The sequence below is a fragment of the Tauraco erythrolophus genome, chromosome 10 (genome assembly GCF_009769465.1).
Source record: "Tauraco erythrolophus isolate bTauEry1 chromosome 10, bTauEry1.pri, whole genome shotgun sequence".
Taxonomy (NCBI): Eukaryota; Metazoa; Chordata; class Aves; order Musophagiformes; family Musophagidae; genus Tauraco; species Tauraco erythrolophus.
In genome coordinates, this window is record NC_141474.1 from 10493012 (window position 1) to 10512762 (window position 19751).

The following is a 19751-nucleotide window of genomic DNA, read 5'->3' on the forward strand; positions in this document are numbered from 1 at the left end:
GAAAAATAAAAACTAAGCTATGCCTCCACTGCCACTTTCCCAACTGTCTTGGGAAAGATGAAAGAGAAAAAGGAGAGGTTATCTCCCAGCAGAAAAGAAAATAGGCACACTTGCTCTGCCTTTCTCATCAGCTTCGGAAGAGAGAGCAGTCAGATAGTTCTACTTGATGGCACTTCTCCTGCCCGAGCTATGTAACAGAACACCAGGAAATGGTAGTTCAACACACATTTTTAGTGCATGGCTGTAATACTTTCCCAAATACCTTCCTTTAATCACTGGATGCTTCAGATGCTTAGTAAGCACTCATGCATCGTTTCCCTTATCAGTACAGTTCAGAGGGAACCAAAGTTACTCCTTAGTTGAAAATTTATTTAGATCTAGAAAGAGTTCACACCCAAAAGTCACTTATGTTATTTGAACCTACTGATAACAAGAATGCTTTAAAAATTTGAGTAGGTTTAAAGCTCCTACCTGTTCAGCATATGAAAATGAGAAAATCTGTTGAAACCTGTAGTAATTTCACACTGAAGTTTTCTCAGGGTATTTGCTGTAACTTTACTGAAATTGCATTAAATAATACATTTATTTCCTAGCTCTTTTATTTGTTCAAGGCTCTGAATGACAAAATTGTTTTCCAAATAAAACTTTTACAAATCGTCAAGATTATTACTGTAAGCATTAAAGTCTTTTGAAGTGCTATTTAAAAAATACATTATTGAATCAATATATACAAAAATAGCTCTAGAAGTTTTCATACATAAAGCTTGTGACATTCTTGTTTCTGCAAACACAACCGGGTACCTTTAGAAGCTGAGTTTTGGAGGAATGCTCCACTGATATTTAACTACTAGACCATCAAATGGCCCCTGTCGTATTGATCTACAATGTACTTTCAAAACAAGTTCGATCAAAACCCAGTGGGGACTCTATACTGAAAAGTAGACAGCTAATACTCAGACCAAACAATCTATGCCCAAACAAGATATCTGTCCTTTTAACAGCAGTTGCCATAGAATTTTCTTCCCCTTTCATAGCCTGCCACACACAGCAGGAATTTCTTACTCTAAGCTACATTCACATTTTAAGCAAGCTATTTATACAGACCTCAATGGAACATGAAAACAGTGAGCTAAAACAGCGTGAGCATTTTAAAAGGAAAAAGAATCTAGATTAGAAGGTATGTTTGTGCTTTCTAAATCCAGTGATATGTATCTTGAACAAGTACAAACATTTTAATTCTTTACTTCAGAAAACACTCATACCGCTCGAGCATGAGATGACTCATACCAACTCTTTGTAACATTGCTATAATTAATAGAATTTCATATGGTAGCTCTTGCTTATTACATCAAGAGTATAAGGCAGGTGGGTACAGCCATAGCTTCTTTGGTTTTGTATAATTTAAAAACAAAATTCTAAACATCCTCTTGGTTTTGATATTAAAATTCCTCTGTTTAAAATCAAGGAACTACAAAGCTGAAATTTCATCTGCTGTCATGACATTCAGAGACAAAGGCCAAGGGATAACTGAGTATGACCTATGCAAATTTCTTGCAATCTACCCAAAAAAAAGATTCAGATGTGCTGATATTTCTTACTGTCACAATTAAATCCTACAACAACTCCTATTAATACAAAATTTCTATTCAATAAACAACTACTATAGTCCTTAAAACAAATTAAACAATAGGGTTTTCAACAAATAAAATACAATTCTTTTGGAAGTCACATTAAATACTTATAACAGATATTACACAGGGTGGTTCTGGATTTAAACACAACCTATGGTCTTGCATTTCATTACTCTTTGTTTATGTATTCTGCTCTACTTTTTATGCCTAACTCTTGGGGGAAAGGAAAACGAGTCAAGATACCTGTCCTCAAAAGGTTTCATTCTGAAACTCAAATATAAGCAATCATCACTTATGCATTCTCAAGTAATTTAGGTGCCTTCTGAATCTCAAAATATCTTTTTTTTCCTAATATAACATTTAGTTGTATTATTTTGATTTATTGCATATTGAATACAATCTCTGTACCTGTTAGAGAGCTAATGTCACTACTTTAAATAGTGTCAATATTGGGCCAAAGCACTCCAGTTAGCATTCAATTAAAGTGAGGTCTGACAGGTTGTGCTATCTTCAAGCTGGAAGTTATCTTGGCACCCCTGGTGTGCTGATGAGACCATGAACTCCTACTGCTGAGCATTCCAGAGCAAGCTATTAGCCTTTGCTCTTCATTTTTTAATTTCTGATGAGTGATGTTACAACTATCATAACTTAAACAAAAGCTATCCTGGGTTTATTTCTTTTGTTTTAACATTAAGAGCTTTGAGGACTTTTTCCCCAAAAGAAGTGATTTTTAAAATGACTTCATCTTTTGTTAACTAATTCTTGAAGAAAAGCCAATTTTTCAAAGGTAGAAAATAAGTTACTGTTGCTTATATTCCATAATCTTTTAATAGATGTGTCATAAATTAAAAGGATTTGTTTATCTGAAATACATTTGAAATGTTTTTGTCTTACCATGATGAATTACCTTTTTTAAAAAATAAAAGATAAAAATATCACACCTCTATTTCCTCCTGATGTTTGCTGCTTAGAAGCAAACAAGCTTTTTGCTTTGCTTATTGTCCTGATAATGTTATAATTAATTTCTATCATGGTGAATACTCTTATACTCATTATTTTTCTGCTCCTTCTTCATTCTCTCATTTATCTCTCCCTTTCTAGGCATAGATTGGGACTATTGCCTTTTTAAGAATTCTTTACATCATATAGTGTTTTATCAACTGACCATACTGTATATGATTAATAGAAGAAATTCACTAGTCTTTGCTTTCATCTGCAACATTTGCACAAGTACATGTGTACGGTTATTTTCCCCAGCCATCACAGAGTTGTTAAAATATTTGACTGGCGTGGCTCCTGTCTGGTATAAGGAAGGTTGCCTAAAAATTACTAATGAAGAACGTATGAAGTAAAATAGCAGGAAAAAACACAACGCTGCACATACATGTGCCTATGCAATTCTGAAACATGGAACATGCAGTATTATTCCATGATAAACTCCCAAATGCTGGAAACCTAAGGAAAACAGGAGCAACAAAAGGTTCAAGTCTAAGTTGTGATCACCCAAAGTAAACCTAATTTGGATTTGCATATGCATTTACATGATGTAAGAAGCACTTATCTCACAGCACTCTGATCATTTGCAACACCTCAGCAGGGTTAGACTCTTGTGATCAAAAGTCTTTGCGAGCACTGATGTTGCAGATCATGCAATGGCTCACACTGCAGCTGCTAGCTGGGTGACTACAACTGTGCACTGACCACTTGCCTTTCTATTCCCCAGGGCTCCTTACAGCAAAACAGTTTGAATGGCCTCATGGCCACTGCTGGAGACTCCCCCAAAGTCCATGCACGTTCCCCTGTGATAAAGCACCCCCCCGAGCATTTCAAAATGTGTTGCAGTCCTCGTTGCAGAGAATGAGATCATATACAAAAACATTATAATTCACCATTCCACTGATGAAATTTTGTTCTGAATTATTTTTTCATCATTTATTAAATGATGGTGAAGCAATTTTTTCAATCATCCTCACCTACCATGCATCAATTGAATTCCCTCTGGATCAAACTAAAGCAGAAAATGAGCCCCAGCTAGTCATGGGTATTCAGTATTCAACATCGGACTAAAATAAAAACCACAATAAAGCTAGAAATGCACATTGTATGGATGTCAGGTCCTTAGCACCTATGGCACTGTTTTGCTGTACAGATCCACTCCTATTATGCAATATTTCCTAATGTAAAGTGTAGCATATTACAAAAATACGTTTGGCAGTTATACCAATATGACCGATTTCTTTAATTCAGTATTGTGATTAAATCAGAAAAACAACTATTTCCACTTTTCTTTAAAACTTCTACTAGATAAAGTTTTTTATTATCATTTATTACACAAAAAAAAAAAAATATGATCACCTTTATCTATTACATGTCACATTTTCTGCCTGTATCAGAGTGGTCAAATTTTCCATATGGTCTTTCAGAGTCCCATGAACTCCTTTCAAGACTTCTGAAGCTTCCCATTTTCCCTTTCACCAATCATTTTTTTTCAATAATTGCTAGGCGTTTGTTCAAGACATATTGCTATATCGAGGAGAATCTGTCCTATGCTGAAAACAAACAGTTGCACAGAATGAGTGTTCAATGTGATGAACAGCGTTTGGAGCGAAGAGAAGTGTTGGATGAGTACAGACACTATTAAAGCTGTTCTTTACTCAAAGTGAATATTAATGACAGTTGTTTCATGTTTCAAGTTAAAATCATACAGCACACACCGTTGCAAGGAAAACAGTTCACTTAAAAATATTTTTCAACTTACATGCAATCAATAACTATCCAAATACATTATTTTATTTTTCATCAGGATGTTCATGATCCTAAAAATAGTACCCCAAAACCTCTCAGTTCTTGATTCTGAAAATATAACAAGCTAATTTATAGCAAAGGTATTCCAAATCTAGATGGAAATTATTCTCATTTAAGTATATCCCCTACAAATTTTCTACCTGAATACTACTTGAGCTCCTGAAAGAAGGTAAGTAAAGTTCATAGCTGTGGTTTAGATTTCCCTATCAGATATAGCACCAAAAACTCTACAACAAAGGGTAACATTTTCTTTGCAACAGCAATTCACAAGTTATCAGGCTCCTGACAAATAGTCTTAATTCAGTCAAATGTGAATTGATTTTTTGAACTTCCGAATTCAATGCACTAAACTGAGTTCAAAAGGCACATGTAAAATCAGCTGAATAATCATGGGATAACTCCTCTTAGTTTCTACTAATCCAGAGCAAAATCAGCTTCTAATAATTTTTTCTATCACAACAAAAATTCTGTAAAATACTAATTAGTTAAAACTATGTGAACACAGCTTAAAATAACAGTTACACTTTTTTTTTTTTTTAAATATGCTTTGTCTTTGGACAAGTTGATGCCAATCCAAGATATGCTGGTATTTGCCAGCAGACTTCTGCCTGTTAAGATATTCTGAAATAACATATCTTTAAAAAAGAAAAAACCATCAGGCCACAATGGTTTCATAAATATCTTCTCTTATATGAAATCATTGGAGCCAAGAAAAAAAAAATGGGGGAGGCAAAAGAAAATAACGCAGAAAGAAAGACTGCAAAGGTCATTTTGACAAATGTTTGCCAGCTGAAATGATGCATGGTGCACTACTTCCAATACAGTGAAAACATAGATACCGCGGGTATGCTAACAGATAAACTGAAATAAAATGGAAATCAGTTAAAAGGAGAGCGCATTTCAACAGATACGCTAACCAGAATGCTAAAGAACTTGCACATTCAGTTCAACAAACTTACCTAAACAAAGGACTGACTGAAGCCTATTTCTGGTCAGAACAGAGGTAAGGACATCGACCAGACTGACATCATTCTGTTTGCAAATATCAAATGTAGATTAAGACTCTTTTTGATTTAACAGCTCTCACTGCAAGCTGCCATGACTTGACACAGACCAGTGCCCTCACCTTTATACTAAGGGACAAATTAGTTAAGCTCTCATGACAACTATCTGTTTTGTTGAGATTATTTGTTTTAATGAAACTAGTACTGTGTTGAACTCTAGTGATTTTGAAAACAGGTAGTCAGCTCAATATAGTATGCAAACTGGCTTTCTATAGCTATAGTTACTGCTAAACACAAATACTTGAACTAAACCCTTAAACATTACTTCATTTCTGCATGGGTTACTTTTCATCTCAATAACAATGGCCGTCAGTGGCACAGACAGCTAGTGTGTAAAACGCTTCCGGCAAAAAAGACTACCTGTAAGAGAACCACTTGGGCAGAAAGACCACTGTGTCATACTGTATTTTAATGTTTTCTCCAGGAAAAAGCCTCATCTTGAATTAATATCTTATCATATCCATTTCCATCAAGGAATACCACACAGTTCCTTACCCAACAAGAGAACACACCCCCATCCTTGCCCCCAAATAAACGTCCACCCACGCACCCACACACTCAACAGTTTTACAGACTTGACACCTCAAGAGAGGATGATTTTCTCCTATCAAATCTCAATATTCATCTGAATTCATCAGACCACCAAGCATCGTATCTCATTCAGCCAATGTCATCTCAATGCATTTTATCAAATGGAACTACTATGAGTAGTTTGCGAATATTACAGGAAAAGAATCTGGACTGACAGATTAAATGAACCTCCAAGTTGTTTCAAATGATTTTATCTCTAACAGGCTCAATAAGTGCCAGCCTCATAAACCAGAAATGATGAAAGCTTGTAACACATGAATCTACTGAGTGCCAGCAAAACATCAGAAATACAAATTCTGAAGTTCTGATGGGATTAAATGGGTTTTGATTTCTCCTAATTTCTCAGTGGAATCAAGATAAGTGTGTAATAGAAGAGATGCATGTTTGATTGTATCTGACTTCTGCTAGGAAATAAAAAGCTTCTCGCCTCAAACATAGCATAGTCTCTAGACCAGTACAGTGAAAAATGATGGAGTCTGAAAGGCATAGCCTCTTCAGTTCTTCACCACATTAAACCAGGTGAGCTGTGTGTAAGTAGTTTCATTAATACAATCTGTTTTTACACTAAAAGAATTATAAAAGTGATACAAATAAGAAAATAGCTGACTTTGGATGAGTATTTTTCAGTACAACTCACCATCAAGAGGTGGTAGTGTCTTCTAAATTGCCAACGTATCCTTAGCATAGACTAACATTTAAAACATTTTCTTTGAAATGTTTCAGACTGAGATAAAACATGTCGTATTTTCCTTGCAAGGAATGAGAATGTGCTCTTATAAATTAAGGAAAAGAAGAAGTAAAGAAGCAGCCTTACTGGTTTGTATCTTAGTGCATCTCTGTAGGATCCAAACAGTGCTGCCTGTGCCCGAAGAAAGGCCTTGGCCACTCCATCACCCGTAGCTGTAGACTGCTTTTTCAGTTTATTCTTCAAGGCCGAGACCTGCACGACAGAGTGGAACAGTTAAATTAACACCTCAGAAATTGGTACAGCAAGGTATGAACCCAATCAGCAGGCAAACCATGGTGTCTACAGGTCAGCTAAAAATTCATCCTCCTCCTTGATAGCTTATCTTTTTAACTGCAAAGAGCACCTGCTGGTCTGTTAATTGAAATGAAAGCAGGGGATGACGGTAGAGTGCTAATGCAAATTGGTTTATGCTCTCTTTTTTTCCCAAGGCCTCTTGACATAAATAAGCTTAATTATTTTACAGTAAAGTGCACGCGAGCCACTTTTCTGCAGACTTTTTTCTCAATCATAACATGTACCTACTTGTTTTGAATGAAGACAGTGGATATTTTTTATTTATGCTATGAAGGCTTATTTTAAAGGACTCAATGGTCACTATTTAGTTTTAGGGATTTTTATTTTTTTAACTCAAATTACTATCTTACATCAATTCTCATGCACCACAGGAGTAGCTGCTACCACTGTTAAATAGTTGAGAAAAGTTTGTGTAAATTCAGTGCTATGTTGTCTTTAGAACTGTCCTCAAAGATAGAATGTGTGAAAGATAAAAAAATAAGAACACCACTCGTGAGACACTTGTAGTTAAAAATAAATAAATAAATAAAAATTCCTATTTCAGTGATTGACTTATTTTATTTCAGGAGGTCTGTCTTTTTTAGTTGGCAAATGCCAATCATTGATCATATAGAATTACGAAAAAAATAAAAAAGAGAAATTTTAATTTAGATAACCCTTACTTGGAGGCACTTTGGAGAAAAATCATATAATTCTGGAATTATTACAGTATTCCTTAAATATATGTGGAATTACACCCAGTTACAGCCTATACTCTCCTAATTTTCATCATGAGGGACATCTGGAGAAGTCAGTCAACTCCAATTACATTGAATACGTTTCCACATCCCTTTGTATTGCAATATACCCAATAAAGCAATATCTAAGTCACCAAATACTAGACAAAGTAACATTCAGAGTTACTCTATAAACAGCACATTATAAACTATCATCAAAATAGCTTTCATTGTTTTAGAAATATATGCAAGAACTAGTATCTTTTTGTTTCGTTATGCAAGCAGTCCTGACTGCTCTTGTAGATGATGATTGTAATTGAAGTGTCAACCTAATTAACAACTAAACTTTGAATAATGCTAATGAGAACTGAACATGGCATCAGAGAAAAGACCAGCTCTACAGGTGATAAACCTTCACAGTAGTGACATTTTCCAGTGTAAAGTCACAGTTACTGTGATCTGATCAAAGAGAGAGACCCCCATTGGGTCCAATTATAACTATAGTTTTGAAAAAAAATTATTGAGTTATGATGTTCATAATCTATGCAGAAAGGCCTTTACAGTATAGGTCTTTTCCCCATAGCTGTGATCTTTTCAATTTATATCCAAGCTCCATAGATCTAGATAAAAGTTTAGAGCCTGATTCGTTTAGCCCATGGAAAGCATACACCAAGGCTCATTTATGTTTTTACCTTAAACCTCGAAAAAGAAAAAAAAAAAACCACTACAGGTCTGATTACAAAAACCAGTAAAGTAGTTCAAGGTTGAAGAAAATAAATGCTTTTTTTTTTTTGGATGTTGTTGTTTTTCTGTACCACATGATTATTTTAAAGTTATTAAAAATGAAGTTTATTTAATTCTGGGGGGAAATAAATGTATATATCCTTCGTATAAGGGAAATCTGCCCACCAGTGTTAGGTGAGTTTCACTAAAACAAAAGCAGTAACATAAGGTCAAAAAAAAAGAATTGTCAACCTTAAAACATTGTCTCTGTCATGATCGACAAAGCATCTTCTAAATATAAGGGAAGGAAAAGGTAGAAAATTCTATATATTCTTTTAAATCTAAATTCTTCTAAATTATACTTGGTGAGATTGGGGAAATTATGGCAGATGATAAGAGAAAAAAGGGGGTAAAGATGATGTAGAGAAGAGGAATTGTAGGATATAATTATAGGATATAATGGAAGATGTGAAAGAAAATGAGATTTTCTGATTTTCTCAGTTCTGGCAGGCCCTATGTACCCTAACATGAATCGATAAACAGGATGCTTTAGGCAAAAATGTGTTAAAAAGAACAACAGAAAGCAAAAAGTCTCTCACTTTACTGCAGTGTTGGTACGTTTTTAGTTCAACAATATTAAGAATATCCCCATGGGCTGGCAGTTTGAAGGCAGGTTCTCCAGCACAAAAATGTGTTAAGTCAGATGCACATTTTTCTGCTCCCATCCTGGAGGGAGTTGGAGCCTCAAAAAGGCTATGCTGGAGTTCAAAGAAAGTTCCTCCAACTTCTGCTTCTCAGAAGGCTATGCTAAAAGGAAGTAAGAGCTCTATTACATTATTCTGCAGAAGTACTAGTAGCACAGTGCTCTTAAGAAAAAGTCTGCAGAGCTAATGCAGGCCACAACCCTGATTTTCCAGTCATCGCAATTGGAGTCCTGGCTGAAGCACTCTTGAGACCTGCCCAGGTTTCCTTCAAGCTGAAAACACGCATGCAGAGGGACAGTGCTTTCTCAGGGCTTATCTCACCACCAAGTGATGACAAAGCCAAGCTGCCCATTTGGGTAGTTTGCCTGCAAATTCTCCCAGTTCAATCAAAGATAGAGCGATAAAGTAGTTATTACAATCAATACAGTAGGTACAGATAAGAGACTGGGTGCTTTGAACTACTTGGAAGGACTTGGTGCAGAGCAGGATTGTGATTGCTTAGATCCACGGACCTAAAACCAAGGAAGTGCGAGACCTCTTTGGGTGACATCATTAATAGCGCTTAAAATTTCAAAGAAAATACACAGTTCTGGCACCAAGCAAAAAAAATAACAAGCAGCATCTGTATCAAAATCTTTTACTCCTATATGCTTTAATCCATCTACCTATGATTAAGAATGCCAGACTTTTCTTCTCCCTTTCCTTGCATGTCTTAAGCAGAAATAACCTTTTACAAAGTTCAAAAATAAAGAACTGGAAACAAACAAACCACAGGAGTTAGAATGCTGTTAACGTTTGTTTCTGTAAGACACTAGTGATCCGTTTCAGAAATGGTATTATTAATTTACACTAGAAGCAAACTGTTTTTATCTTCTCCTAGCAACAGCTTCTCATAGGAAGGTGACTTCATTGGACTGTTAAACACTACCAATGAAGAGCAATCAGAGCTTCAAGAAGGTGTAAGTCAATAGAATAGTTTTTCAGAGATTCAGAAAGTCATGAGATTGATATGTGATTTTGCTTTCATACATACAGACTGTATCTAAAACATAGAAACAGCCTGTTGGTCATTAAAAAAAGCATCATTTTTAAAAAGTCGCCCTATATCCTTTTCAAGATTCCAAAAATATAACTATCTGATCAGAAAAAAAGCACGAATCAATAGAATCTCAACTCTAAGAATTTATTCAAAATAAATAGCTGTCTTATAACAATGCAAACACTGCTGACTGTTCATAATTTCTAAAATATATTAGTAATATTTTTGGCAGAATTCTGATGGGAAAACATATTTTCATTTTACAAAAAAATATTTTTAGTTGCACTGTTACACATTGACCATAACATCTTTACAATACTTTTAATCATTGTATTTTCAGAAATAATTTGCCCTCCCAGTAATTGTTTCATAAAGTAACTGCTTAATTTTCTACATGAATTACAGATAACTTCTCAAATGCTACTTTTAGAGCAGTAACGTTCATATGGTCAATTTATGGAGCTAAAATCCTGTGACTTTAGGAATCTCAAAACTAAAACTCTAAAAACCCATTTGAATTCTGTATTGCATCCTAGTGTGTAGGCACCTCACACTACAAAGGCTATGCATCTTCCAACAGCTCTGTAGATTTTATGGTTAACAATATTTAATGACCACAGAAGATGCTAAAAAACCTATGAAGCCTATTGTTTTCTGAAGATGATATTTCTAGAAGTTCTGCTTAGTCTATGGAGAAGTCGGTAAGTCTTGGCTGCTAAACATCATGTCTCCAAGGTTTTTTTGAAAGTGTTCAAATTTGAGCAAAGGAGTAGTCATTTTGTCAGAGTTAACTGCAAGCAGGTATTGCACGATCAGGACCAAAGTTTATAAATTTGTGTCTGCGGTCTCCACTCATTTATATACATCACCAGTGTTCTTTTTCTAACATCTTATATTATTGAAGTGGGGATCTAAGTATTATTTATTAGGAAATTTACTCCCACAGAATTAGCTGCTTCTTTTCTTTTTTTTTTTTTTTAAAATTAAAAAATAGAGAAATTCACAGTGAAATGATGAAATTTAAAAACAAGTGTTCTTGTCAGAAGAGAGGAAAAAGAGGGGTTTTTTTCCCCCTCTAAGAAAACAAAGGATTCCTGAAAGTCTTGCACTGATTTATTTTTCCAATTTTAAATACCTTAGGAGTAGCGGAACTGCTACTGGCATGGTAGTATTTCTAACAGTCAATAAATCTAAAATATTATGTGTGAATATTGGAATGAAGCCATTAAGAAGATTACAGCATGCAACACAGCAGAGGGTCCACATGAAAAAAGGACTGGTAATTCAGGACAACTGTGACCACTGACCTTTGCACAGTCAAGACCACTGGTCAGTCTGACAGAATAATAGAGTTCACATGCATAGAAAGTCATCTAGCCTGTAACTATAATTTAAATGCCTAAGTGAATAATTTAAAAATGTCTTTAAATCTCAGTTAATTTATTATACAGTTTATTAGACGATGCTATATAATAATGTTTTTCAATCTTTAATTTATCATTAAAAAAGGCACCATCAGGGCATTTTAATAGGCATACTACTTATACATGGGAAACTATTAAATACCTACGCTGTGAGGACATCATCAGGCTTATTGATCAAGAAAATAATTTCTCGATTTCTTTTGGACACAAGAAACAGTTTTAGAAAACTCTTTGAAAATGTTGTGTTTCTTTTGTTAGGCTGTTAATCAACCCAGAATCAATTTTTGAAAGGGATAGTAAGACTTTCGAAAGGGATAGAAGATAAGTAGAGCTTCTTTTATATTTTCAGTTCTTCATTCTATTTTAACACCCTTCAGAGGTACTCATTATATCTTTTCATCAGAAGTTTTATTACTTTTGTACATATGCTTACGAGGTTTGTTTATATAGGCTAAAATGCTTCACATATGTATCTTTTACATTTGCTTTAATCTTTTAACTTACCATTTGGACTCTACACTCCTATGTCTTATACTTTTTAACCAAGATGTTGGCAGTTGCGCTGTCCCTCTTGAACACAAAAGAAGGACAAGCATTTTGACATTTTATAAGCCAAACACGGACATTGTCTATGCCTTTTGTTTCCAGGTTTCCCAAATATAATTGTATATGTTTTCTATTACATTGTTTTAAAGATTGAAGTAAGGGAAGAGATGGGAATATTAAAAACTTCATTATAAAATCCTCAAATTTTGCAAGTATATTTTGCATAAAACACAGTTGTTCTGTTTTGTTCTATATTAGATATGGAATGAAATATTTTAAGTCTACTGTATAGGCCATACACTTCAACAACCTTCATTAACATTAATAATAGTAATATGCATATATCCTGGAGGAGAATATACTTCTAAAAGTATGAAGATCTGTATCTCTATTTTCTTCATGCTAGCCTACTCATTTAGAGATCATTTTGATAAGTATCTGTAAAATACAGGAGAAGTCCCTCTCATTGCACAAATATCCATTTTTACTGTTCATAGGACCTCCAGCTACAACTCCAGTATCTTATGGAAGATGATGCCTAATTCTCAATTCTACATCTAGCTATTATTTGACAAGAGCTATGTACCTCTCTGACATTATAACCTCAACCTTACTCACTGAATGCAAGGTCAGTTAAAACTACCGACACACTAGAAAATGACTCATTTTTTACTTAACTTGTTATATTCTTGAATGACAGCTTTCATATAACAAGTTAAGTAAAAAATGAGTCATTTTCTAGTGTATATATTATGGTATATACATGTATGTGTGTGTGTAAATTTTCATGCACTAACGTAAAATCACAAAACATCGCAATAATTTTTATATAGTCTTTAACATTTCTGAACTATAGTTGATATTGAGTCAAAAGAAAGACTGAGCAGATGATCTATAAGTCATCTAGATTTTAACATCGTTAAAATCAAAGGGAACCGACATTAATCATCAAGAGTTTCATTTCTATTGTACCAAATATATACGAATTACCAACAAAACCAAAAGATACAGTACATAACTACAGCACCTTACTTTGATTAAGACAGTTTGGTTTTATGATTTACAAATTCAGAAAATGTGACTTTGATTTCACATTTCGAGATATAATTCTTTGTGCTGACAACCGTTCGCGATAGCTTGAGCATCTAAACCCAAACAATCAAAACAGAGGTTTCACAATGATGTTATTTTAAAGCTCTATTGGGAAAAACAAGGTAAGTGAATTTTCTGACTATTTAAAATGATATACAGAATATGTTCCCCTATAGGCAAAAAGAAAAAAAAAAAAAAGAGGGGGGACACCCTCTGCAAGATCAAAGTCCAGAAAGAACTGGCACTTAATTTATCATCCTTTACAGACAAAAGACAGTTTTCATCATTTCAAAAGGATCAGATGTCTTTTATGACAAACTGAGTTTGCAGTTTAATTTACAAATAGAATTCTAAGTAAGCAGTCTTTGCTCTGCCAAAGCAAATGACAAACAGTATAGGTTTTCATTCATGCAGCCCTCAGCAGGATAGAAGAGATTAAAATAAAAGTGAAATAATTTAGAGAAAACAAATAAATGTTTCAGAAAGTTGAAGAAGATCAAAGTCTGAATTTTCTGACCCCAACTGTACAAGCATTTCTTATTATATTGACCAGTGCCATCAGATCATTAATTAAAAGGAAAGCGCTGGCAGGTGGCAGGGAAGCAGAAGCCGATAATTGGCCCCCTTCTTCTTTTTGCCTTCAAAAACTCTCTCGTTCTTTTGCAAGACATGCCACTAGGCAGACAGAAATGCCTACTTTGTAATATAATGATTAAGATGAGATGAAGAGACTCTTGCGTTTAAAGCAGCTATGCCTAATGAATGCAGCTAGCTTTATAATTACGATCCTACTTTTACAATAAGGAATATGATGTCCCATTCAACATCTCCTCAACTGTCAAAAAGGTAAAAATCTCAAATATAGGAGTCTACACTTGGTGCTTTTCAGCACCTTATTCCTTTTATAGCAGTTAGCAAAATCAGGCAAAAATAACTACTTTAAGTATCTATATAAGAAAGAAAGAACGAAATATCTGTAAGACTCACCACTTCACCAGGTAGGTTATTCAGGTCATTAAAAGGGGTTTCTAGAGTGTTTGTGTCAACATTTAGCAAAACCACATCCTCCAGTGATCTATTTTTTACTCTCTGTTAAGAGGAAAAAAAAAAAAAAACAGTGGGAAAGCATTTTACCATGGCATCTTTCCGAAGTATATTTTTATGTGCTAGATTAGAAACGATGATTTGACAAAGGACAATAATGGCAAAAAAAAACCCAAAACATTTTAGCTTTAGACACAGGATTTGTGAATCAGACACAGGATTCAGAGTAGCTTTTAAAAATGCTTCCTTTTCATCAGTAAGGTTATATTTATAATATCTGAAATGAATTCTTAAAAACCAAGATTTAGAGAAAACACAGTTAAATACATTGGAACTATACAACGTTTCATTCTCTCATATTTGTGAAAATCAGATAGGATGTTAATCATATAATGAGATGAGAAACAGAGAAAACTAAGTAATTATTTGCAGATTTATGTAAGTCCCAGGCATGTGATGTCTAACCAGTATTACAGAAGAATGGATGAAACAATCTGTCATCAATGCACTTGACTAGCAGCTAAGAATTAAACAATTTGTTCCTTTCAGGAATAAATGACAGAGTTCTTTTCTATATGGTCCTACAATAATACATAATAGCGCAGTCCACAAAATAATTCTAGAAGGAACTGAGTGACTTCTTTCTAAGAGCAAGCCTTTCTGTTCCAGTATTTTCTGATGGAATAAGGAGAAAGATCCTAGACATAGAACCATAGAATCGTCTGGTTGGAAGAGACCTTCAAGATCATCAAGTCCAACCATTCACTCTGCATTGCCAGGGTCCCTAAACCATGTTGCTCAACACCAAATCCACACGGTTTTTAAACACCTCCAGGGATGGGGACTCCACCACCTCCCTGGGCAGCCTGTTCCAATACTTCACAACCCCCTCTGTAAAGAAATTCTTCCTGATATCTAACCTAAATTTCCCCTGGCGTAACTTGAGGCCATTCCCTCTCGTCCTGTCATTCATAACGTAGGAGAAGAGACTGACCCCCATCTCCCTACAACTTCCTTTCAAGTAACTGTAGAGAGCAATAAGGTTCCCCCTGAGCCTCCTCTTCTCCAGACTAAACAGTCCCAGCTTCCTCAGCTGCTCCACATAGGGCAAGTTCTCTAAACCCTTCACTAGTTTTGTTGCCCTTCTCTGAACCCGCTCCAGCACCTCAATGTCCTTCTTGAAGTGAGGGGCCCAAAACTGGACACAGTACTCAAGGTGTGGCCTCACCAGTGCTGAGTACAGGGGGAAAGATAGTTACAATCAATGTATGCAGATCATTAAGAGCTTGACTTGAGAAAAAATAATGTGATGCCTAGAGTTAAGAAGTGTACGTGACAGAAGGAAACACACATGGGCTACTGGCTCAGATTGGGGTAGAACCCACCTCATCAGCTTAGCAAATGTGAATATATCCTTAGAAACTGCTTTAATAGAAGTGAAAATGGAAAATGAAATAAAGTTCCCAAATTGTTTATCTACTCAGCACAATAATCAGACTACAAAAGCAGGCTTAACGGTGTCATCAAATGGTTATGGAAAGTGGCAAAGCTATTTATGACCCAGCTATTACTTACTGCTCAGGTGAGTTCTATTGTTCTGTTGTATGTTTAAATCTGAAAAGGTTACCTCTTGTTTTTTGGCAAAAAATACTCATTTCTAAATTAATGGTTACGAATGTTACAGTATGAATGTTACTCTTAGATTTTCAGAAAGACAGGAACATAAATTACTGGGAAATGAGAATGATGCTGAATTCTGATTAATGGCGACTCCAAAATAAATTTTAACTGTTCTTATTACTAGGATAATCTGTAGCTCAACCATTAAAAAAGGCGAAAGAAAAGCTATTATTGAGCTATTAAATAGACACAGAAACAAATTGTGATGTAGAGCTCACACGTCTCCACAAAACACCTCAAAAGCAAGATTTCAAAGAGGGACACTTTTTACTTTGTAAAGCATCTGAAGCTTAAATTTTGTAATTCTGTATGCTATGTAACAGGGATTCTTTCCAAGGCATTTCCATTAAAATTATAATTTATGGCACACACACCTCATGCTTACCAGTATAGAGAAGTGTATAGTAAACTTACCTCTATTAAGCTTAAGTGGACACCAATTAGATAAGGCATCGGTGCACTGAAGAAAAAAAAGTGGAAAAGATCAAATTATTATTTTTAAGTACCAACTACTACAACATTTGCGGAGCAAAAAATATTTAAAATTTTGGCACGTACAGTCCCTCGTTAACATTCTCTGTTTAAGCCTGTATTAAATGTACATAGTTGCTACTGAAATTTTTACCAGACAAGAGAAATTTTATTTTACTTTCTCTTTTACTCCACAGTAAAGAGGACGAAAAAATAAAGGATGCTGTTCCTAGCTACGGATGTATGAACGAGAAAACGTGTAAGACTTGCTAACCAGCTTGCCATATCTAGTTTTAATAGCCAACCATACTGTACAGCAGAGCCAACCTAGCAGGTGTTCCAAAAGTAGTCTGTCTCTAGAACTACGATGGTTTTAAAACACCATTCTGGAGAACGTGGTACCAGTTAACATCATCACACTGCAACGCAAACATCATTAACGCCAGTTAGGGTTCTGAATGTGCTTCTGAAACCTTTCCTTGATGGGCACTTGGAAGCTGTATAATATACTATTTAACTCAAGTTAGTAAACTTCTAATTTCCAATTTGAATAAGACAAGGAACTATATTCTCAAAACAAAACAAATATCCACACAAAGCCTCTGGAGTGAGACTTCCTGCAGCATACAAGCAAGAAACTGAAGTAGTCAGGCTGATTTATCATGGTTTTCTATAATCTTCTGGTTTTTCCTCTAGTGAATGTGTTCTGGAAACATTTGACCAGGAATATACTCAGTATCCACCACTGAAGAGAAAAACATCCAATAATCATCACCACACTTTTGGGTACTGTGAGATTACTAAAAATATTCACTCCAGAGAAGTGAGCAATAGATAGGCTGGTTTAAGCAACTCAGTGGGAAATGAAATACTAAGGGAACAGAGAGAAAAAAAACCCTAAATAATAATCTCTGAAAAATAAATGGAAGGCAAGATTACTTTTACGAAGTTACACAGATAGCTGACATCAAATAATTTCTCCCATCGTATTAATTCAATCACAGATCTGAGCCACTGGCACCGACTGATTGGCGATGGGCTTGCTGAGGCCCAGGGAGAGGCTTCACTGCATCAGTTCATGTGGCCTCATCAATTTGGTCCCAACTCTGGGAGCAAAAGTAGCAATTCTCACCCACCTGCGACTGCAGCCAGTTTTAGAAAAATCTGTACACGCTATGGATTAGCCAATTGCTCTCATTAACCATGTCCCGCAGGAAACAATCGATGAGATAAAAAATCATTAAAAAAAACAAACACACAAAAAAAATCTCACCACTCAAATTCCAGACTGACTGAGGCCAAAATAAGCTTTCATCATGCTTATACTACTAAAATAAAGGTTTGCTGAGCCTGCAAACTGTCATGGCTTAAGGTTTCTAGGCAATGGGGCTTCAAAAGAGGGAAACAGAGCCTCGATGTCGCCAAACATCTTTTACTTAGCCCAATACTGAAAAATTTTAGTACCTCCTGATGACTTCATCCAGGCTAGAGCCTTATGCCTTTACGGACTAAACACAAATTACATGGAATCGTAAACGGGTGTCCCTCCAGAGCAGACACACATTTGTATTCAGTGAGGAATCACACAGCTTTAAAACACTCCATAATTTTAAGAACGCCTTATACATAACATATTTAACGAGACTGACTTCAACTGACGTGTAACTGATGATTCTTCTGCTGAATATGCAGGTTCATCGTGTCAGAGTGTCTTAAGAGTTACAAACAATGTGAACTGGAGAAACTATGGTGAAAACAAGTGCTATATCATGTACGCATTTTATGCACGCTTGTTTTCTTGTACACTGACGCTGTTCTAGCAGCTTTACCAGGCCTGTACTGACTTAAAATTGCTGATGACTTGCTCCATTAATAAATCTGTCATTAAAAAGGGTAGCATGTAGCTCTTTTCTGTAGAACAAAGCAACAGCTACATCATTTCAATTTTGAAAAGTTAACAGAATAAAGGTAGAAAGCTAATTAGATAAACAGATCTTGAAAATGCATGAAAAAACTGTAGGTATGGAAAGTAAATTTGATCATTTTCAGCAAAGAATGAATTTTATTACTGCTGGATTCTGAAGCCTTAACAGTAGAAGTTTGTAATATGTACATGAAACTGCTTAATATGATACTATTGGGAGTTGCTATATAGTTTTTCTCTTGCTTATGCATGTTATTACCAAAAATGTTGTTAATCTACAGCATCATTGCCTAAAATAATTACTATGTTATGCAAAACATGCTAGTTAATTGGAAAATAATTGTCCCATTCTCACAAAAACAGGTATGCGTATATCCCGATTCAGAAGAGATCAAATCTCATAAAAAGACACATTGCAATTGTAACTTGAATTTTCTAATTGCATCATATTCTTAACAAAGCATCAGTAGAACAGATGCTTTACCATCCACAGGCGGAGCTGTTATACATTCTTATATCAGTGACTTAGTTTGTTAAGAAATTACGCAGGAATTTGATGAAATTAGCTTTCTCTTCTACAAAAATTAATTTTGTTCAAACATAATTACTATATCAATGCTCAAACTTAATTTTTTAAAAAGTTTTCTTGAAAGCCAGCCACCTACTGGGCTGAGTGCAACAATATTTTTTTGCTTACTTAAATGTAGAAAAGAAATCAAGTCTTAAAAATATTCAGAAAATTCAATTTTTTAGTAACTCCACTGTGTTTCCATCCTCTAGAGTTAAAAGGAAAGTTACTTTCACTGCCTAGTATTTTGCTGTCTTTTAGAAAAAGAACTTTATTATCTCTTCTTTTCTGGATGGCTGTTCCAATTCTCACATTGGAGTTCTCATAACAGAATTCGAGGCCAAGATAAGCTACATGGGGAGGGGAAACATCCTGAAGTAAACAAATACACACACTTGCAAGTACTCACAACCCAGACAATCCTGACAGTATTACAGCCCACAGTACCAGTGGGTTTGGACTACTTTAAGAACATCTGTTACATTATGTCTAAAACCGCTCTGTGTATCAGGTTGCCTGACAGAACCTAAGAGGCTTTTTGATTAAAACAAGTGGAAGAACATAAATAATTTTTTAATATAGATTTGTTTTACTGAAAGATACATTTTTCTTTTTTCATGCCCACAAAATGTACCAGCTGAGAGGTTTATGTAATTTATCAAATTCTAACCCCCACAGAATTATAAC

General features: G+C 35.1%; 1 protein-coding gene across 2 annotated transcripts in view; it reads right to left on the reverse strand.

Annotated features, from left to right (window-relative positions):
* The window catches only part of DENND1B (DENN domain containing 1B), a 158791-nt gene that overhangs the window by 33765 nt on the left and 105275 nt on the right, over positions 1–19751 (reverse strand). For both annotated transcript variants that reach the window (XM_086617344.1, XM_086617343.1), the window contains exons 12-14: positions 16516–16561; positions 14365–14466; positions 6906–7031 (exon numbers count right to left, since the gene is read on the reverse strand). In XM_086617344.1, coding sequence (XP_086473470.1) covers positions 6906–7031; positions 14365–14466; positions 16516–16561 — 274 coding nt within the window. The remainder of the gene's footprint in view (positions 1–6905; positions 7032–14364; positions 14467–16515; positions 16562–19751) is intronic.